Raw genomic sequence first — 23278 nt, 5'->3', positions numbered from 1 at the left:
TCCCGTTAGGGAAATATTTCCCATTATAAGGCAATCGTTGTCTTTTTCATGTAGAGTAGTGGTATCGACTGGCTGACGCCGCCCATTAGCCAGTGCCTTCCCACAAACCAAATGATTTCTTTGTTTTATGGTCAGTTACACTTTGAAGCGTTATCGAAAGCTACTTCGAAAGTTATCACAATGCGGTGGAGGGTGTCGTCGGTTCCGTGCGGAGTGCATAAAGGTGAAAAAACACGGAGCTCAAATATAATAATGACTGGAATGGACAATCGAATAGGATTTCCTGATGAAGAGGTTGTGCGTCGAAGTCCAATCTAGTCTTAATTTTTGAGTTCCGTGCATAAAATCAAAACAAAAGAGTCCACGGGATGTTCTGTTTTTTTTTCGGGACGGTAGTATACATATTTTCATATTACGTTATATGCTATTACCATTTACATATTACAATTTATTAGTTTTGATTTAGCTTTGAAAAGCTGAAGCGAGTGTTATAAATGCAAATTATAACAGTGTATGATATAACACGAATTACAATAATACTTGTGCAAATCAAAACAAACAAATTGGCAGACTGGTTACGATGATGAGCTGGAAAAAGTGTTTTGTAATGTCAAATTTTGTTCCTTGTCTTTGAAACTGAATACTTACTACTGTAATTTAGGCAGAAGTTCACTTCAACAATGATTTCAATTCTTTTTCCGGAATCTTTAAAAAAATTTGGTCAAGTTTTCAAATGTATATTTGATATTTTTGTTCAAACTCTAATTTTTATTTGTCTGTTATTTTATTAATAACTACCTTTATTGTTTATAGAGCTTCTTGAGCTTTAAATACCATCATATGGTCGTAACTCGAGAAAGTCCCTCTTAACTTAATAAAACAAGATACCGGCAAAGTACAAAAAAGTTGAATGTATGCATATGTAAAGTTGAATCCAAAAGTAGTTGAATGAATGTTGAATGTCAATCAATGTAAACAAAATTTTTTTCTTTTGGTCTTCAAAATACATTTACCTCGATGTTTTTTTCAGTGTGGTAAATCTATTTCAAAAACGTGAAAATAGTTTGTTTACATTCGTTTAACTTTACATGCGCACGTTCAACTTTTTCATGCAGTTGTGATAGCCTAAATAACTTACGCTCCAGTGGTTTGGTGAAATAGCTCCAATTCTGGCTTTCCAAGTTAGGAGGGACCTTCCCGGAGGCATTTAACGGTGGTTGGTTGGACTAGATACACAGACAGTCATACAGAAACATCATAAAGTGAAAGTATATAAGTATTATATATGCAACGACTTCTTAAAAATCGAAAAAATAGCACACGCGATGGAGTGTAGCTTGTCCAAAGTCACGGCAAAATGAGCTGCGCCGAAGAAAAAATCTTAGACGTACTTTCCCGTCCAAAAACATTCGATTCCGCGGCAAAAAGTGACAAACGTTAAATCGCGACAAAATAAAAAAGCAGTTTTCGTCTAACAGACTATGCGCCCATCAAAGGGTAAGAATTTTCATACTCTTTCAGCCGAGAGGGGAGCAGTATATTCCAGTTCAAATTATGGAAAGATTTGAATAGGAATAGTTAGTAGAAGTTCGAATAATTGGAGAAGAGAATTGACGGGGTATGACTAAAACACGCCCCTCGACGGACACGCCCAATCTATCCCGCCTTTATTCGAAATTCAACCGGCTCAATGACGCAAGACTACTTACCTTATTCTAATTTATCTCTTTAGTAACGTTCAGCGCACAAAAACGTTTCATTTGCTCCAAGAATAATATTCCGATTTTCGATCCTTATGAGAAATTCAATATAGCCTAGTCGTCCCAGTCTCATGGCTGTCCAGTGGATTTTTTATGCGATTGCTGGCAGTCGAACTTCAAGAAAATCCTTTTTTCAAATTTGCAGTCAAAACTACCACATACATAATCTCGTAATGGCACTTCGAACTTTCAGCTTCGCCAAGAATTTCGTGCCAACTATACTACCAAGAATGATGTCTTCAGAGGCAGGCTCAGGGTCTGGAAAGGTACCTACCATTTTTATTTTTCCAAACAACCAATCAGTCAGCCATTTTGTTGTTTGCAATGTTTTGGAGGACCCTGCCGACGCACCGGACTGTCCGATGTATTTGTCTGGTGGCATGAAGTATCCTTTCGCTACACCGGACGCAATAAGTCCGGTGTTGCATACAGGGAATTTTGAACGCCGGACATTTATTAGGGTGGACAGGCCAAAATTTTCCCCTCAATTTTTAGAAACCAAACTAATTTTATTTGAAAGTCCTTACCTTTGTGAGAAAAACGAGGGGTCATTTATTAGAATTGGTTAAGTATTCCCAAAGTTATTCCATTTTCAAAACACAAAAAAATCACCTTTTCAAAGAATCGCCTCCTTACACCACGCCAGCAAGAAATAATTTTCGGAAGCACCAAAATCGCGCCAAAAATGGCGGATGAAATCTAGTCTTCCGTGTGGCGGGGTGTGGGGAGTTTTGCTGGTGCGGTCTGAAAATCGGCCCGATGACTGTTAAACTTTAGCTTATCGCTAATGAGCTGGAAATGATAGCTAAAAACAAATTTCACCACTAGAAAGCTGAAACCCTCAGCTTTCAAATGGTGTATGCTGCTTAAAAGAAAAAATCCGCAATCTTGTTAAAAAATCACAATTTCTTCTTATTTTTCAAATTCCAGACGGCCTGTAGATTTTCAAATAAAGCAGGTTGTGATAGATTGTAGCCTAACCTTACCCTGGGTTTACTAAAAAAACCGCGATTGAAAAGATGAACCAGCTCAATATCGACAGCCATTTGTTTCGATGTGGGTCGAGAATTTTCCGGTGCCGTGGTCAGCGCTAAATCGCGTTTTCACCTTGACATCGAAAAACATGAATATATTTGGAAAGAAAATAGATACCTGGATGCAGTTTTTTTTACTTGTTTCCCTGATAATTCCTGATTGATTTAAAAAAAGAATGAACAGATTTGGATGATTTAAAGGTAAGTACTAATGCATTGAAGTTCATTTTTGTAAATTCTTCCTCGTTCCGCGCAAAAAATCCCGACGAGTGCGCACCCTACATTTATGAAACAAAAAATTAAGAAACACCGGACGCACCGGACTTGTCATGTCCGGTGTTTTGATTGTCCGGCAGGAAAACATATCCTTCTCCAACACCGGCCATCCGACTTCCTTAAGTCCGGTGTAGAAATTGTCCGGTGGTAAAAAAAATTCTCATTTTACACACCGGACTTTTTTCGCTAGTCCGGTGTTCGTTAAGTCCGGTGCGTCGGCAGGGTCCTTGTTTTAGTTTTCTTCTTTCTTCACAAAAAGTTCAGTGTATCTGGACCTCTTCAAATCCTTGCTAAGAACAAGTTGTTATCTTTTTTCTTTACAAAATCAAGAAGTCATTAGCATTGTTAAAGACCCTCCTGCGTCCCGGCGCTCCGGAAAAACGTCCAGAACAAAGTGTCATTTTTTCCGTGCTCCGGAGCAGCTTGCTACGGAAGCACCGAAAAAGCTCCAGAACTTTCTGGAATAGCGTTTTTTTAGCTAATCCGGAAAACTCCAGAAATTTGGGCCATTCCAAAAAATTTTTGTTACCCCCGTCGGACGATGTGCATTTTTTAATTTTTCCTAGCCTCGGACATAATTTTTCTTTTCCAGTGGTGGTCGGAAATTCCAATGAAAATCCATGTATATACTTTTGCAAAATGCATTGGAAATTCCATTCTTTTTTGCCTTTTTAAATTCAATTGCCTTGGAAATTCATTATCATTGACAATAAAACAAAGGATTTTCTGTCAAGAGTCTTGTAAACATTCCAACAACTTCCATCGAAATGATCTGTCACAGCTGAGTCTACCATTTTTAGCGCAGTCCAAAGATTTAGCCGAGAACACTCGCAGAACGCCAACAAGCTCCCGGGTGAAAAACTTTAATATCTGTCAATCATCTTCTCAAGCGAAGAGAATGTCAAGCGATTCTAGCTTTACGACAGTGCCGCGGATCATCAGTGGATAGTATTCAATTATCATTATCCCTATTATAACAAAAGGAAAAATAGAAAAGTTGTATTTTTTAGTGCTCTATTCACATACTGAATTTGAAAAATCTTCTATGTGGCACTTTTTTGCAAACTTCCAAAAACGGGACTTTATCTTAAGTGCTTGCGTGCAGCATAAGGTCATGTTGTCTCATTTTAAGTTTTTAAGTTTTAATTTTTTAAATTGTCTTGGGAATTTGATCTTGATTCAGGTAACTCTCATCCTTGTTGTTGCAAATAAATCCTGTAGATGACTGATGTTGTTTTTCTGAAAGCTTGATTTCCTAGTGTGACTAACTGTCGGTGACAGCCATTTTGAAGAAAACTCAAAAATTAAAAAAGGCGTGCTAACAGTGAAAATTCATTTCTCAAGGTCTCTGTTGCATAAATGTTAGCTCATTTGTGTTGTTAAATGGAGAAAAAAAACACCAAATGACCAAATCCCGCCAAAATTTCTTCCTTTAATATAGTTTAACTCTATTAACATTTGAATTTCGTTTTTTGTTCTTATTTAGGGTGGCGGCAGTGGTGGCTCTATCAGGTATGGTGTTTATCTTCTATTAAAATCTTGTTGAGGCCTTTTCAAAGTTTAAAAAAGTGTTGATTCTGCTTGTAGATATGGCTAAGGTTTTAACAAATGTGCTGTTTGAAATCTATTTAAAAATATTTCCATCTTCTCAAAGTTCAAATCTGAGCAATTCTTTTTGTTGCTGACTTTAAATTCGAGATTGACCCAAATTTATTTATGATTATGAATGCACATTGCTATGTATAAGAGCCAATTAGAATTTAAGTTTTGTTGAATAGATGTTTTTTTAATTCTTTGAATATTTTGATAAGTAATTTTCTTTATTAATTTAATTCTTTCCAGAGATGCAGGAGGTGCATTTGGTAAGATGGAAGCTGCACACGAAGACCAATACTTCAGAAAACTCGTAATTAATTTACAGTCACAAAATTCTTTTTTTACGATTTCTTCTCTGATTCGCTCGTTTTCTCAAGGTTTTGCTGGCACAGTTCAAGCATTAAAGTTAGAGCTCAACCTGGCTCAACTGCGAAAATTTGAAATTTAATGCTTCTTGCGAAATTTGTAAACAAACTGTATGCAGCGGATACTAAATCAATACAAATGTCACATGTCAAAAAAAAATCAAACCAAATATGGCTAAATTTGATTGTTCAATTGTTTTACAAGTTTGTTTTGGACACGTGATTTTAATTGTTCTCTTTAATGACACGTGGTTCGCGCAGTGTTTACATTTTACTACTTTACTGTCCCTTTAAAGTCAATATCCATTGAGAGTTTTTAGAACTTTGCTAAATGTATTTCGCCGATGAGCTCTTTTCAGTTGGGACTGAAATCCGTAAGATTTTGTCCCATTAAAATAATAAACAAATGTCAAAAGCAATGTCCATTTACATTTCTGATTTGCGCTTCATTTTTGTAGCAAGCTGATTTATTAGCCAAGATCAAACGTGAACATCAAGAACAAGCATTGTATCACGATGATGAAATCTCTTTCCACAACGATGCCATCAACCGCCACAAGGAAGCTATTGACCGCCACAAGTTGTTGAAAAGCCAACACGAAGCCACCCTCCGCCAACATGACGGTGATGAGAAACAAGAAATCTATAACGAACGAAACGGCCGTAAGAAGTAAAAACAGCAACAACTGTGTTTGAAAAGAAAATTCAAATTTTTCATTTTTTTATTGGAAAAGTTATGTATTGAATCATATAATTTTTCTGACAATTTAAACGTTTTTTTATTATTTTGTAATAATTTTACTTCCAGCAGAGCATAATGAGGAAATAAACCCATTTACATCTTTTTACGCTTATAAACCTTGAATAGAACTTAGATATTTATGTCAAGATATTGTCATTTTCTATTTTTCTTGATGGACTTAACTGCATGTTTTACCGTATTGAGTGATGTTAATGTCGCTTTCTCAGAAGCTTCAAGAACCTGATTTTTGATCAAATTCAATGGCGTGGCTTCTTCTCATTCATTTTCAAAGATCTTTATTCTGAAGGTTTATTTCTAAAATTTTCTGCTTCTTCTCTAACCATATCAATTACTTAATGTTTAAAAAACTGTAATGGGCTTTCATATTTATTTTCACTTTCAGTGATATTAAAAAAACACATTAATAAATGCGATGGCTGATAATGGTAATCAGATACACGAGGTGGCTGATCATGGTCATTGGGATCACTGGTCATCGGTAGCAAACAGTGAAAATCGGAAGAAAAATGCTGGTCACATAAAACAAACAAAATTTAAATCCATTCTGGAAAGTAACAACTTGGATAAAAAAGCATTGAAGATCCTATCAATTGGTCCTGGTGACGGAATACTTGATGAAATACTGGTTAAAGAAAGCCAGTTAGACGTTACACTGTATTATGCTGTCGATCCTGTTGAAACGGAATATCATTCGAAACTGGAAGAAAATGTTAAAACATGGAAGGTACCTTATGCTATTGAAAAAAAAAGTTTCAATGAAAATTACTCTCCACCTCAAAATATACTTGTGACATATCCAGATGGCTCGACTGAATCTTTAAAGGAAAATGATCAAAACGGTAGAAATGAAGAAGTTATACCTGGTGAACGATTTGTTTCCTCTTCCGACATGATCCAAGGAGCTATAGGTATGTTCGATGTAATTCTTATGGCCAGTGTGTTGTATTACGTTGACTATCCAGGCTTGACAATTCAAAACGCGAGATCAATGCTTAGTCAGGGAGGTCGAATCATTATTTTCAATCAAACTGAAGAAGTCGGTGCTGAGCTTTATGCCTTAATGGCTCAAACATCATCAATAGAATTCAGAGAACAGACTAGTAACTACGCTTTGTCTCATCTTGGTATTATTCGTGAGCTGGATGACCTGAACATACCTTATAAATGTGAGATAAATAAAGATGAGGTTCTATGTTATGATGTGACTGACTATCTCAAGAATGGTACACCGCTGCCATATTTTTCGTTTCAAACGCAAAAACCTTTTGAGAAATGGACTGATGAACAAAGGAGAGGGATTTATGAGATAGTGGAGAAACGTTCTTTTGTGAGTGAAAAAGGACGAAATTTATTACCTGAGGATATTGCAACGATTGTTGTTGGATCTATGAATTAGGTAATTGATTTACAAAGCGGGTAATCTGCAATACACGCTTTTTTATAAGAATACACTTTATAAGAATATCCATGATGAAAATGGCCAAAAAATTAAGAATAATGCTAAGAATGCTGTAAGAACATTTTAGGATGATTTTCCCAAAAAAGTTAAGAATATCCATGATGAAATGAATTTACACCATTCTTATAAATAAAAAGCGTGTACGAAACTCATTTCCTGTTAATTCTCTTTCCAAAATTTGCGAATAAAATGGCTCTTTTTGAAATGGGACTGCAATTCTACTTGTAAAATTTGGAAAATTTCTAATCGATTTTACAACCTTTTTCCTGAATACCCTGTGATTGATTTACCTTTGAAAATGGTGTTAGGATTAATGTCAAGTTTATTTCATATGATTTATTTCATGTTATAAATTAGTGTAAATAATTTTTGTTTAAGTAGATTATCGCTTATAATGTAGTATGCATTTCAAAAACCAAGTGCGATAGAATGTTCGAATGTTTTTAGTTCTAATGATATAAATCACTGAATTCAAAGAACTGTTTATCATGAGGGCCACTCCGAACAATGCACCAAATATGCCCTCAGCTGAAGGTATCTTAAAAACCATTCCAAAAGTGTTCGGAAAATAACAAACCACGTAGAAAAAGGTGATTAGTAATAAAGTCTTGATGCTCTTCAACTTTTGACTCCTTGACTTTTCTTCTTGGATGTTAATGTTTTTTCCATTAGCAGTGATGGATGGATTTTGACACTTTCCAAGTCTTCTAAGATGGAAATACGATAACATATTCAAAGTGACTATTACCACCAAAGTTAGAAATAGGAGCGCCCCGGATATTACCTCGATGACATTCATCAGCTCCATAGCCTCAAGGGCTAACATGACGTCAAAAAGAGCTGGGTACACACAACTAAGTAAACACGATACGGCGATAAATACCCGGACGAATTTCGACCCTAAAGGTCTAAAAGGTTTGATTAAGGAAAGATATCTTAAAATTGTTATTAGTAAAAATAAATCGACGCCTAAGAACTGGAAAAAATTCCCCAAATTGAAAATCGCAATCGTTAGCCAATTGTCTTTGTGAAAACTCTCTGAGCTCAAAATGAAATACAAAGATAAGTATGAAACATCGCATATGCATAATGCTATGAACAGTTTCCCAGATGTTTTGTTGTTCGTTTTGACCAATGCGATAATCATGATAGCATTTGTAATGATTGAGAGTATCAATACCAATATATGAGCGTATAGCGGGATCATTCGGTCTTCTAATTGGTTAAAAAAGATGTCAGTGGTATTTTGATTCTCCATTCCTGCTTGTCCTGATTTTGATATTGCTCTGTTTCTTTTACTTAGCAATTTCACCAATTTTTTTACCAGCAAAGTCTTTGACGGCTTCCAGATGGCTTTGAATTGCTTCAAACTGAAAATACATAAGAAAAAACTCGATACTTTAACATTCATTAAAAAGGGCAAGAATATGCGAAAATCGCGAAATCTTTCCTCATATCTCCTATATTAGCTATTGTTATTCTCTTCTTGAACAGGTAACATTAGAGTTTTATTATGACTTTCTTCGTGCTTCGCAGGTGGTTCTCATATATATTGTTAATCAGTCTACAATCTAAACAAAAATGTATATTTGCATTTTAAATCATCATAATTAGCATATGATTGAAATATATACTGGAATATTAGCAGTATGTTCAAAATACTACACACTAAAATGTTCAGAGATTTACAACTTTCCTAAGCATAAACATAACACGCCCCCATTCAGGGCTGGGGATATATTCAGGCTATAAGCAAGTTCCTTGCTATAAGTAATACTACGCGCTAAAACATTGAGAAAATCTCTCGGCACAACGACACAGTAATTATATTTTCATACCACGAACAGTAGACTATGTTATACTTTAATGGGATAAACTATTTCGCGGGGATTAAATTTCGCGGTTGGCACTATTTTGTGACTCTTACTGTCAAACCATGCAGTTAGTTGTTGAAGTACACATTATTTGCGCCTCTTTGATGCAAAGTAACCATTTAAGGGCTCTGACCATAGTCGAAAAATTGATTTTGGTATTTGAACATAAAAGTTTTATTTCATGTTCCTTAACACTTTTAACAAAGAATTGCCTTTATAAATTGCTTTTTAATCGAATGCCTTAAGAGTAATTAAGAATTTAATTGCAAAAATGACGTTATGAACTTTAAAAAGATGTTAATAATATGTTGCATCACCCTCTTTTACAAAAAGTGCTTAGTTTTAATGGGTAATTAACTTTTTTGTTTCAAAATTTCTTTACACTGTCCACAAAGAATTGAACTATTTAAAATTTTGCGGAAAATTTTTCTAAAAAGATGTGTCAAAAGTTATGACTGTTTTTTTAAGCAAAATCCAGATGAAAAATTGATGAAAAACCACTATTTTGAAGATTTCGAGACAAAGAAGCATTTACAAAAATTTTCCGCAAAAATTTTTATTGTTCGGTAAAAGATACACCATCTACTGCGAAAATCATTTCAAAATGTTTTTTCTTCGCCGAAACTAAGCTCTTCAAAGTTGAAATACTCTTCCTCGCAAAAGTCTTCATTTTCTTCTTCATCAAATTTTTTCAATGCAATTTTTGAATTTTCAGGTTCAGGAATAGTTTGTCTAACAGAAAATGTATAACATGCCATAGTTTTGTTGGTTACATCAGTCAGAAAACACATTTTAAACACGGCAATTATGAAAAATTCACTATGGTCAGAGCCCTTAAATAGTATTTATTTGACGTATTTTGAGTTTTGTTTAGAAATATTTCGCGGATAAGGCCCTTCCAAATTTCCATTGGAACTTAATTTAACGGATTTTCGCGGATGACACCCAAATCCGCGAAATCCGCGATATTTAATCCCCACGAAAGTTTATCCCATTAAAGTAGTCTAAGACGAGTTTCATCAGAAAGGTTGTGCTCTTCGTTTATTTTTCAAAATGAAGAATTTTCAATAAAATTTTAAAAATATGGAAAAAATAGCCAAATTTCAACCAAAAACGACATCACCTGGCAAGATCCTGATCCCTGATGAAGATGCGAGTGACAACAATCGATGTACCGAGCATAATTGTATAAAAGACGATGAAAAAATGAGAATTCAATGTCATAAATGCCAACGAACGCTACATTATGCCTGCACTGGACTACCACCATACCAGTTAAATATGTTTTTAAATAAAGGTTACCGAAAATACGTGTGTATAACTTGTTGCTCTCCGGCAAAAGAACTCGGTAGAAAAGTTCATAATCAAGTGGAAAGAATTAAAAGCTGCACGCACAGTTATAAAGAAATCGAATCGTGCGAAAGTATAATAAAAGTCAAAAGTGAGAGTGAAAAAAGTCTAAACACAATGATCAAAGATTTACAGGCAAGATATCAAGAATACATCAAGGATAAAAATCAAGTTACCAATCTAATACAGAGCCAGTTTTCCACGCTAGAAACAAAACTAACATCCAAGATAGAAGAGACTTTGAATAACAAGACTGCAAAAAATCAAACCGCAACCACGTAAGAAAAGTTTTGCTGAAGCGACTAAAAACAATGATCAATTAAGCGTAAATAGCATGAAACAGCTACTACGAGAGGAAAAAATCGACGAACAAATTGAGGACCAAAGGAAACTATCGACAGACGCAAATATCATTATCCATGGGGTAAATGAAAATGAAAATAAAGAAGATATCGATTTCGTTACTGAGCTTCTGAATGACGTTAATTTAAAGACTCAACCAACCTACGTCTCTCGTGTTGGAAAAGAATCTAAGGTTATGCGCCCAATCAAAGTTGTATTCAAAGACAGTCATAACAAATACAGGTTCATGAAGAAGTTGACTGAATTGAAACAACACGAGAAGTACGTGAAATTAAGTATCACCGACGACTTGACAAAAATGGAGAGGGAACAAATCAAAGAGTGGAAAAAGAGAGCAGACGAGATGAATAAAGCCAGATCGAATGACGATTTTAAATGGAGGGTACGAGGAAGCCCTCGTGAAAAATTATATTTTAAAAAGATTTTTTGTAAAAGAACGGTTTAGAGGCCCTTGTGCCTCAACTGTAATCACCTTACAAATTGTAAAGTAGCGTTGACTTTTATTAGCCTTTGTTGCTACCTGTTCGTCAACTTGAAATAAACTATTACATACATACATACATCTAAGTGAGGAACAAACGTGAAGACGGGAGTTTTTTTCGGGGGGTAGCTGATACTCTTCAGCCCTGTCTACGCTACTGAAACCAGTTATCAGTAAGAATATATTTCCTGCGAAAAATTGGAATGAACTTCCCAAAGCTCCAATAGAAAACTTCAGATAAAAAAGGGGGTTGTACTTTTACGGTGTGACGGGATTGGCCCTATTTTAGTACGGTATAACGGGATTTGACGAAAAAAAAGACGGGAAAACGGTATTTTAAAATCAGACGGTGACGGTATTTAGCCTTATTTTTTGTCATTATGCCGGTATTTTATCCTCTACAAACCGGTGTGACTGTGTTATTATTTTTCAATTTTCGGGATTCTAGGATTCAGCAAAAATTTTGAGGGTATTTCGAACCCCTTCAACCCTATGGGGATAAAACAGCATTATGCTCATTGGTCTTGCTGGAATAAATTTGGGAATAATATAAAACGATAAAGAAGAAGCTATGTCATAAACGCATAAAGTTATAAAAAGCTTGCCCGACATTTTTTTATGTTTGTTAGTCCTCACCATAGCAACAATCATTAGAATGTTTGGGATCAGGAAAATTTTTCACGCATTCACGCAAGCCACTGGGGAGAGGGCATTCCAGCTGCTCAGGTAGTATGAATTCGTAAATTTTGATTTGAAAAAAGTCAATAATATTTGTGATTAATTTTACTTTTAATTAAGGTTACATACATCTTAATAGTTTATTTCAACATTTATACAAGCAATTACTGGTAAGATGTTTAATATACCTCTTCTTAATTACCCATCGGCCTTTTCACTTGAACGTGAAATCTTCGAAAGTTTCAATTACATCGGAATTACAGTAAAGCTTGATATATTCCCTTCCTCACAAAAGCCCAAGGCAATATGTTTACTAAAATCAATTCTTTTACCTTAAGGGAACTATTTTTTGCGGGAACTAATTTTTGCGGTTCGCAGTTCAAGATTTAATATTTAATATTTGCGGGAACTTAATTTTGCTGATTTCTCACTTAAAAGAAAATTAGAGTCGTACTGTATATTATTCGACCTTAGTTTTTCGCATTCGAAAAATTTTGCGGAAAGTTAATTTTACGGTTTGGGCCTAAATCTGCAAAAACTGCAAAATTTAGTTCCCTTAAGGCACTTTATTCTTGGGCTTCTTCGGTAATTGCCCAAATATAGTTAACGCTTTTTATCATGATGGAACGCATAATTTTCTTACCAAACCACAATAAAACTTTCTTAAATTTTTCTGGTCCTTAAAATGTACACAATCGAATTGAGCGACGTATTAGCTAAAAATATGTTCCCCAAAACAATGCTCCAAGTACTATCTATCGGGTAAATGATAATCATCAATATACTTCTTGGAAATATGCAGGTTACATAAAGCAATGTTATCATGAAAATTGTGTTTACACTTTTAACCTTGTTTCGGCGTGATTTCGCGTCTTCAAGATTCGTTAAGCGCTTATCAAAATCACCATTTTTCGTTTGAGAGTTTCCAGAGCTGTCAAGATTAGTTTCCATACACTTATGCTTATGAGCCTTCTCAGGATCCAGTGATGCTTTCAATGGTTTGTTTCGATGGCAGAGTCTTAAGCCTTTGAGGACAATATAAGATACCGAGTTTGCAACCAGCATTAAAAATATGAAAATACCATACGAGATACCACCTAAAACCTCGAATTTTGCTTTCGAATCGTAATAGCGTCCCATATAATAGAATGTGATATAGATGACTAGAAATAGAATAGCAAAAACAAGGACTACACTTTAATATCCATAAATGTATCTCTTTCTGATTGGAATCAAAGGTTTTGCCAGGGACCAGCATCTTAAAAATGTTATCAGTAAAAATATTTGTGTTCCAAAAGTCTGTGCTAAATTTCCAATACAAAACATGATAAGTAGAGCGTCAGCAACAAAGTTGGGAGGAAAAATCAAAGGAGCTAGAACGGTGCCGTAGTAAAACAACAGACACAGTATATCGGAAACGCACAACCCGATAAATAGATTGCCAGAGATTTTACACTCCTTCTTTGTTTTGACGAGTGCAGTAAGCATCAGAATATTCGGTATTAACATCAACACTAGTATTGGTAATGTCCAAAATAAAGGTAGTATTTTGAAATACAAAATGTTGCTGTAATCTGTGCTTGTTGCGTTGTATTCATCCACTTTGAACAATTTTCAGCAGTGATAGTCGATTTTGCAATTAATTAAACAAGAATTTGAATCAATCTCGCAACCAGTTTCTAAGTTCACAATTTACAGTTTTACGTTTTAAGATTTAAGAGTTGATATTACAAATGAAGAGAATATGTTTTTGAAACGAAAACTTTCAATTTATATAACAACGAGAGGAGGATGATAAAAGAATGAAAGTTCAGGGACATTCACAATAATATGAATATTTACCAAATCAATCGTCGTTTTTCAAGAAAAAGCAATTTGACGTTTAATAAGGCTGGTCTCCACTTTCGCGCGACATGAGCGAAAACTTTTTTTGACATTTTTGTAAGGTCATTGGTCGAAAAAAACTGTCGCCCATATCTCGCATGAAAGTGGACAGTCGGTCCACTACATGAAAAAGGCAACTGTTGCCTTAACGGGAAGTATTTCCCGAACGGAAAAGTGAAAATAACCCGAAAAGGAAACTGTTTCCAGATTGAAAATTTCATCACTTTTCTGTTTCCCGTTTTGGTCAAGAACTTTTCATCGTTCCCAAGCAGGAAATAGAATTTTTGTAGACAAAGCAAATTTTTTGTTTCCCGATCGAGAAAAAAAGTTTCCACAGGAGGCATTTCCAGAGTGCTCAGAGGCCACTTTCCCAATCGGGAAACTAAAGTCTATTCACGATGAGTATGCACTCTTTTTTCTTTTACCTATAACTTTTGAAGGAATTCTTCAATCTTTTTAAATTTGGTATCATTGGAAAGATATTAGTGAGTGGAACAATTTGAAATAAAAAAATCTGATGAAGAACAAAAAAATGAAGATCTTGTAGAAAAGTGCTATAACTTTTATTTTCACTGGAGAGATTCTTTGATCTTAGGAGGTCATCACTGTGAAGATTGAAGAATTCCTTCGAAAGTTATAGGTAAAAGAAAAAATAGTGCACACTTATCGTGAATAGACTTTAGTGAAGGTCTAGCCATTTCGGGAAGTTTTCCACCTTCCCGTTCGGGAAATATTTCCCGTTAAGGCAATAGTTGCCCTTTCCATATAGTGTTCCCGACTGATGGAGACCGGCCTATAGTCTCTTTAAAGGTTATTCTCGAAATAAATGAAATCTTCAAATCTCGGTATCAAAGTAGTGAAGGTTGCCAAGATATTTCAGCGTCTTCATTAGACTAGCAAACTAGTCTGTAAATTAATCATGTCAGAGGGCGGGAACATAAAGTCGGCGGGCGTTTGCTAGAATAGGAGCTGCGTAGGAGAGCGAGCAAAAGTTGGTGAGAGGCTGCTGATATACAAATAAGAAACAAGAAACAAAACATCTATTCTTAAATAAAAATTTCCACTAGAAGTCAGCCATTTTTCTTCCAATCACTCACTCCTCAAAAATCAAAACAACACGATCTGCGACTTTGATGGAAGTTTTCATTTCTCATTTCACGAATTTCTCAAAGTTCATTCATTTCTACAACGCCGAAATCTGGCGTTGTAAGATTGGGGCTTCAGCTTAGCCGTTTTTCCTTCCTGGGGTTTCGCTCCAGTCGGGCTTTCAGCCCTCGCCGCCGACAAAATTTCTTCCTACGCTTACCTAACTCCTACGCTCACTTTTCCCGCGTGATACCGTTCCAGCCCGACTGGCGTGCCAGTCTACGTCTTCATTTGTACCGTTAAACAATTTATGGAGATAGAGGATGAATAGATCTTATCGGAGTTTTTGATTTTTCTAAAAAAGCGATGCATTGTGGGATTGTTTCGAGTGTATTACAATAGAAATCTCTTAGGAATTCCTCGAGGGAATTCTATTGTAATACACATTGAGTTTCAAGCCGAAGGCTAGAGGTCAATCTCTAACCTTTCTCAGGCAAGAAAAATTGAAGCCTTAAAATATGCGCCGTATTTTTGATGACGGATTGAATCTAGCAATTCCTTTGTTTTCGAGTGATATATTTTTCAAAATGAAGCGGTAAATTTTAGTTTCAATCTGTCATTTGTGTAAAAACCAGGCGGGTCGCTCAAGGCCGCGCAACTTTGGTAGGATTTGTTGGCTTCAAATCCTACCAAGGAGATTGACCTCTAGCCTTCGGCTTGAAACTCAATGGTAATACACTCTAAACATTCCCACAATGCATCACTTTTTAAAAACAAGCCGTATATATATAAAAGTTGCGAAGCGATCGCGGCAGGTCACTAAATTCGCAAGTTGCAAGCAAAAAAGATAGAAAGTATTGAATGAGCCCGATAAGTTCTTTTTTCTAACGTTATAGGGGTCTCACCAAACAAAAATGATTTATATCTTATTACATGAATATAAAAGTATTTCCTTGAAATTAACATGAAATTTCTCACTTCGTGTTAATTCACTTAATTACACGTCTCCTAATACTCATGTAAGGTAAGTAAAAAATATTCGAAGAAAATTTTAAAATCGCGTCTTTTGTTCGGGAAAGCTTTTCCACCTAAACCTAAAAAGTAAATTATTTTTAATTTTGGTTTTTATTTTGACTCATTTTACTTCCGGTTTTAAATTCCTCGTGTTCGAAAATCGAACTTTCGAATCTTTCGAATTTCGAATGTTTCAATAAAAACAAACATTCGAATCCCCCCTGCCATAAATAGTTTTTTATTTGTCAGAATTCCAGGGTAGACAGACTTTCCTCATTAAATGATTGGTGACTCGATGATAGTATTCATGGTTTCGAAGATTTTTACATGTAAATGTTGATATCAAATCTAGTCTTTGTTTTAGAGTCCCTTGCATACAACCAAAACCCAATCAAAACAAAAGAATCCTCGGGGTCAAGCACTATCCGGTTTAAACACCAGTCGGTCTATTGAGACAGGGATGTGAAATACTGTACTGAGGAATTTAATCTTTAATAACCATACCCAGTTACGAGTTAGAAATATTGTATCAAGTTACATCATTATTTATACACAAAAATTTACAAGCCGTATATATATAAAAGTTGCGAAGCGATCGCGGCAGGTCACTAAATTCGCAAGTTGCAAGCAAAAAGATAGAAAGTATTGAATGAGCCCGATAATTTCTTTTTTCTAACGTTATACTATAGGGGTCTCACCAAACAAAAATGATTTATACCTTATTACATGAATATAAGTATGGTATTTAACGGCCTTGAAATTAACATGAAATTTCTCAATTCGTGTTAATTCACTTAATTACACGTCTCCTTATACTCATGTAAGGTAAGTAAAAAATATTCTAAGAAAATTTTAAAATCGCGTCTTCTGTTCGGGAAAGCTTTTCCACCTAAACCTAAAAAGTAAATTATTTTTAATTTTGGTTTTTATTTTGACTCATTTTACTTCCGGTTTTAAATTCCTCGTGTTCGAAAATCGAACTTTCGAATCTTTTGAATTTCGAATGTTTCAATAAAAACAAAAATTCGAATCCCCCCTGCCATAAATAGTTTTTTATTTGTTAGAATTCCAGGGTAGACAGAATTTCCTCAGTAAATGATTGGTGACTCGATGATAGTATTCATGGTTTCGAAGATTTTTACATGTAAATGTTGATATCAAATTTAGTCTTTGTTTTAGAGTCCCTTGCATACAACCAAAACCCAATCAAAACAAAAGAATCCTTGGGGTCAAACACTTTGCGGTTTAAACACCAGTTGGTCTATTGAGACAGGGATGTGAAATACTGGACTGAAGAATTTAATCTTTAATAACCATACCCAGTTACGAGTTAGAAATATTGTATCAAGTTACATCATTATTTATACACAAAAATTTAAAAGTTTAGGTTCTATAATTATAATAAAACTATTAGTGGTATAAAATCCTAAAGATAAATATAAAGAAAAACCAGAGAAAAAAAAACTAAAATTTAAGAAGATTCCTACAATTCCTTCGACCAGGGTTTGATTGAACAATTAAGCAAAAAACCTCAACATTTTTATAATGGATGTATTTTCCAAAGTGGTGAAGCCTATATATAGGGTTGAGAGAGAAATGTTTGACAGTCTTACCATTGATTTAGGAGCAAACTCTTCACATTAGAATAATTTTATCAGCTGTAGCACAGAAATTTAAAACAGTTAAAAGTACATCATAAATATCCATAATATCATGTTTTGATGATAACTGTCAAGATTTGTTCATGGACACATATTTCGATATTTTACAAGTCATTTTCATTTCCAGCAGCAATTTCTAAAATCCTTTTTACAATCATATGTTTCCTCAATAGTTACTTTATCCTGGCCATCAAATGCATATTTATAACAGCAAGCAACCAGAGCCCACATATTTTCGAGCAGCCAAGTCAAGATTTCAAGAACAACGACAAACAATCAGTTCTCTTTTTCACTGAATATAAAGAGGGATAAATTCTTCCAGATTATCCATAACTTGAATATGTTCGTCCCCATTTCAAAGCATGCAAAACGGCCAAGTTCATGTTCTTGCTCACTCTCTTATAGTTATATTTGCTGCTTTGCAAAAAAGGTTTTTTCACCACGTATGCAGGTCATTTTTCAGCTTTCCTTTTCTGGAAATGACACAACCAACAACAACTCTGTTGAGTCTGTCTTGTTAATGAAACCAGATGAAACAATAAAAATTCCCATCTTCTTTCTTCTGTTCTTTCTCTTTGCTACAGTTTCAGCTTCTTTCCGTTCTTTTCAACCAACATCTTACACCTCTTCAACATTTTCAAAACATTCAACGTTTCATTTTTATTTTTCACAAAAAAGTAAACATTCGAAATTGGAAAGATTCGAAGGTTCGAAAGTGTCTGTTTTTTCAATGCTCGAATCAATGCAGCGACTTCTTAAAAGGGGGCACCATGAGAGCAGAGAGAGAGTTTGAGTTTTTTGAACGCTTCGACCGCGCACTGGTTTTCCGAACCAATCAGCTTTCTGATATTTGAACGCTTCGACCGCGCGCTGGTTTTCCGAACCAATCAGCTTTCTGATATGGAGCGGGAGTAAAGAAGCTAAAAATGTACGGGAACGAGGGAATATCTTTTATGGAAGTTGCCCTGACTCGGAGATTTTCGGCGCCGTAGAGTGGTTCTTTTTCTCGACGAAGCCATCCTAAATACAATCTACCAAACCGATATTGTAACGCCTCTTACCTGGACGAAAACAACCGGGATCTGAATACTTAACCCACATTTAACAGATGGGAACTAAATTTTCGTTTTCGTCTTGCGCTCCCCTGGGTATATAGAATTTAAAGGTACATGCACACTATAGCAAAACTGCTTCGCTCATGTATATTCGCTTCGCAAAAAGTTTAGGTTCTATAATTATAATAAAACTATTAGTGGTATAAAATCCTAAAGATAAATATAAAGAAAAACCAGAGAAAAAGAACTAAAATTTAAGAAGATTCCTACAATTCCTTCGACCAGGGTTTGATTCAACAACTAAGCAAAAAACCTCAACATTTTTATAATGGCTGTATTTTCCAAAGTGGTGAAGCCTATAGGGTTTTTAATCTTAAATCTGCTGGAGACAAATGTTTGACAGTTTTACCATTGATTTAGGAGCAAACTCTTCACATTAGAATAACAGAAATTTAAAACAGTTAAAAGTACATCATAAATATCCATAATATCATGTTTTGATGATAACTGTCAAGATTTGTTCATGGACACATATTTTGATATTTTAAAGTCATTTTCATTTCCAGCAATTTCTAAAATCCTTTTTACAATCATATGTTTCCTCAATAGTTACTTTATCCTGGCCATCAAATGCATATTTATAACAGCAAGCAACCAGAGCCCACATATTTTCGAGCAGCCAAGTCAAGATTTCAAGAACAACGACAAACAATCAGTTCTCTTTTCCACTGAATAAGAGGAGGGATAAATTCTTCCAGATTATCCATAACTTGAATATGTTCGTCCCCATTTCAAAGCATGCAAAAAGGCCAAGTTCATGTTCTTGCTCACTCTCTTATAGTTATATTCGCTGCTTTGCAAAAAAGGTTTTTTCACCACGTATGCAGGTCATTTTTCAGCTTTCCTTTTCTGGAAATGACACAACAACTCTGTTGAGCCTGTCTTGTCAATGAAACCAGACGAAACAATAAAAATTTCGATCTTCTTTCTTCTGTTCTTTCTCTTTGCTACAGTTTCAGCTTCTTCTTTTCAACCAACATCTTACACCTCTTCAACTTTTTTAAAACATTCAACGTTTCATTTTTATTTCTCACAAAAAAGTAAACATTCGAAATTGGAAAGATTCGAAGGTTCGAATGTGTCTGTGTTTTCAATGCTCGAGTCAATGCAGCGACTTCTTAAAAGGGGGCACCATGAGAGCAGAGAGAGAGTTTGAGTTTTTTGAACGCTTCGACCGCGCGCTGGTTTTCCGAACCAATCAGCTTTCTGATATGGAGCGGGAGTAAAGAAGCTAAAAATGTACGGGAACGACGGAATATCTTTTATGGAAGTTGCCCTGACTCGGAGATTTTCGGCGCCGTAGAGTGGTTCTTTTTCTCGACGAAGCCATCCTAAATACAATATACCAAACCGATATTGTAACGCCTCTTATCTGGACGAAAACAACCGGGATCTGAATACTTAACCCACATTTAACAGATGGGAACTAAATTTTCGTTTTCGTCTTGCGCTCCCCTGGGTATATAGAATTTAAAGGTACATGCACACTATAGCAAAACTGCTTCGCTCATGTATATTCGCTTCGCAAAAATCAAAAACTCCGATAAGGTCTATTGTCAAGGTAAGATGAAAAGTCCATTGTTTGGCGGAGAAAATTAAGTTTCAGGTTTTATTTATATATAATAAATTAATGGGGAAAATTAATCAACAAGCCGTATATATATAAAAGTTGCGAAGCGATCCAGAGCCTCCTCGATTCGCAAGTTGCAAGCAAAAAAATTTAAGACATACAAACACTGTATATTCAATGGCATTTGTGAAGTTTTACTTAATACATTCGTTGCAGTCTTTCCGAATATCCTATCATTCGCAAAAATTTTATAGTCCCTCTCTATAAAAATGACATCTGTAGATTCTCTCATTGATGAAAAATGAAGCTTCAACCGTTCTATTTTTCATTTTCTAGAATAAATAGCAAAAAGTTTAAAAACAACAATATAAGAAAAGTAAGATGAAAACACTACATACAGTAACACATTCAGGGCATTTTGAATTAAAAATAATGAAAAACAAACTGTTCCCTTATAAGCATAAAGGTTGGTGAGTCCAGTCAAAACACAGATTTGATCTGTAGCGTCACGCTTCACCTTCACAAAAAAGTCATTTTGCATTATCATAATATACAAATAATGTTAAAAAAAGGAAAAAACTTTCAAAACAGAAAAAAGCAATTTCATATTCATAATTTCCAACAGATTGCAAAGAGGGAAAAAATCTTATGGGAAACATTTTTGTAATCTGAAAGAATGCCCAAAGGGAAAAAAACGCATGTGGAAGAAAACTTCAAGTCGACAACAAAAGTTTCCCATACTCTCGGATACCTAATACCGTAAGTTGGTCTAATATCGACATGCCATAAAAAGGGTGTCGGAATTAGTGGAGGGATGTTGACATTAGACCAAGTTACGGTAGCCGGGAGGTGGGGCTGCTAATTAATTTTTCCAAAATTTTCCAACCCCCATTCGTTTATTAAAATTTGAGATTTCTTCCTACCCCCCTGCACCCTGCTTATTCCAAACCCCCCGACTAACCAAGAGTATTAGACAAACGTGGAAGAAATTTCCAAATTGACAGCTTTCCACATTGAAAACACAATTATATAGTACCAAGTTCAAGACAGAAGTTATTTCCACATTTGTAAGGTATGCGAAAAAAAGGAGAAAAGAGACTGTTTTAATCTAACGTTTCCAGTCCATCTAAAAAGAACGACAAATATCTATCAAAAAGCAACAAAAAAAGAACAACAAACCCTAACTAATCAAAGAACAACATATTTTGCCATCCACAACCCCGACCGAAAGTGACTGTACCACCCCTACAGATTCATTCATCATTTTTTGTAACAGGAATTAACTACATGTGGTTAAAAGAACGCAAAATTATGCATGCGAATAAGTCTCTATTTGGGTGAACTGTAAAGATTAGATGAACTAACTCATAAGCAACAAAGGTTTTTCACATTTTAAACAGATATGGAGGAAAATTTTTATAGTTGATGACAAAAAATTTTCCATGTTTTACAAAAGGCATGTCAAAGAAGGTTCAAAGGTTCATGGCAAAAGTTAAGAAAATTTTCAAGTATGTTGACAACAAAACTTTTCCACGTTCAAAATGCACAAAGAACATTTCAAAGTAAGTTCTGCAGAAGCTGGGTTTTCCTCGATTCAGCCAGTTTACCAGATGAGTTCACCTCGTTTCCATCCCCCGGTTCACCTTTTTCTAATTTACGTTTTCACTTGCCAATTAAGTCAATGTTGTAGAAGAAGAAGAACTCAGTGAAATCCAATTATCAATCAGTCCATTTTGCTCCAAGGTTGAGTTAAAACTAACCTAAGTCAGTGAAAGTTATAAAATTGTCCTGTTTTCGCAATCAAGAAACAAATTTAGATTCCCTAGTAATGCATTTTCAAAATGAGTTTCAATATTGAGGTTGGGAACTAGTTTTCTTGAAGTGTTTGATGCCTGATCATAGCAAAATATTTTTAGTGAGACAATCAAATATTCAGATATGTTGATAATTGTTTTACTTTTCGTAGCTATTGTGCGTCTTGAAGCAACTCTCCATGTGGGTCATTAACTAATCTTGAAACTTCATTTTTTATTGAATGATGGTTAAAACGATTAGGAAATTCAATATGACAGATAGTTTCATATGTAGTTTTCTCTGAAGCATTGTAACATGTTTGACATAATATAGACTCTAAGCTAGATGTGGTAAAAACAGATTCTTCTGGTGCAGAACTTAGATTTAAATCATAAATTTGGTACAGCAAATATATTAGACATTCTTGAGCATCAAACTGTTGTAAGCGACTGTGATCATAATCCGGCCCAAGACAAAAAGAAGGAATCAAATGGTATGTTTCAATCCGTGCATTGATGATGTCATAGCGATAAAAAATTCCCTAATCATTAACTTTCCTGGGTTACCACAGTTAATGTCAAAATTATAAACAAAGTCACGAAAACTTTCGACAGAATATTTTTAATGCTTGAATAACAGAATTAAAAAAGCAGACATTTTGGCCCAAATTTTTTAGCCCTAGTGGAAAAAGTCTTGATTGTCCTGACATTTTGATGAACACGATGAGAGAAATATAGAAATAGTGGATATTTAGGACTGTTCTGTTTTAGTCGGACGTCAAATTTTTTATTTAAAAAGTGTCAGTGTTGATATTTCTTAATCAGATCAGATAGTTACAGACAGACAGACAGACAGGATGTTGGGAAATGTAACTCTTGTGTCAAGAAAAATTTCTCTCAAGTGAAAAGAAAACTATGATTGTAAAAGGTGGAGTGCAATTTCCTTCCCACTGCTAAAAGTGATTGAGGAAAAAGTCAACAAATATATACTTCCCTGTTGGTGCACAAAGTTATGTGTTGTGTTGGGTTTTGTTGAATCCAAAATGTTATGGTAGATGAAACTGATTATATGATTTTTCCAAATGATAATCGCTACAGCAGAGCAATAAATTCACTAAACTGTAGTTGGTAGAGTTTTCCTAAAGCTTCCAGGTCG

The 23278-nt window shown here is 35.0% G+C and overlaps 1 protein-coding gene across 1 annotated transcript; it reads left to right on the top strand.

Annotated features, from left to right (window-relative positions):
* Nucleotides 1-1844: 1844 nt before the first annotated feature.
* LOC136821341 (ATPase inhibitor mai-2, mitochondrial-like) lies at nt 1845-5919 on the top strand. Its single transcript, XM_067077580.1, has 4 exons — nt 1845-2026; nt 4557-4582; nt 4913-4976; nt 5490-5919. Exons 1-4 carry the CDS (start codon nt 1934-1936, stop codon nt 5703-5705), a joined length of 399 nt encoding a protein of 132 aa, XP_066933681.1. The 5' UTR covers nt 1845-1933; the 3' UTR covers nt 5706-5919.
* Nucleotides 5920-23278: the final 17359 nt, after the last annotated feature.

This window comes from Clytia hemisphaerica, unplaced genomic scaffold (genome assembly GCF_902728285.1).
Source record: "Clytia hemisphaerica strain Z4C2 unplaced genomic scaffold, Clytia hemisphaerica genome assembly, whole genome shotgun sequence".
Taxonomy (NCBI): Eukaryota; Metazoa; Cnidaria; class Hydrozoa; order Leptothecata; family Clytiidae; genus Clytia; species Clytia hemisphaerica.
Note: the sequence above shows the minus strand (reverse complement) of the source record. Positions and strands in the feature narration are given on the sequence as shown.

Coding starts and splice junctions, on each gene's coding strand:
- LOC136821341 (XM_067077580.1), top strand. CDS start 1,934: ATGGCACTTCGAACTTTCAGCTTCGCCAAGAATTTCGTGCCAACTATA. Junction 2,027..4,556: donor CAGGCTCAGGGTCTGGAAAG/GTACCTACCATT, acceptor GTTCTTATTTAG/GGTGGCGGCAGTGGTGGCTC. Junction 4,977..5,489: donor ACCAATACTTCAGAAAACTC/GTAATTAATTTA, acceptor TCATTTTTGTAG/CAAGCTGATTTATTAGCCAA.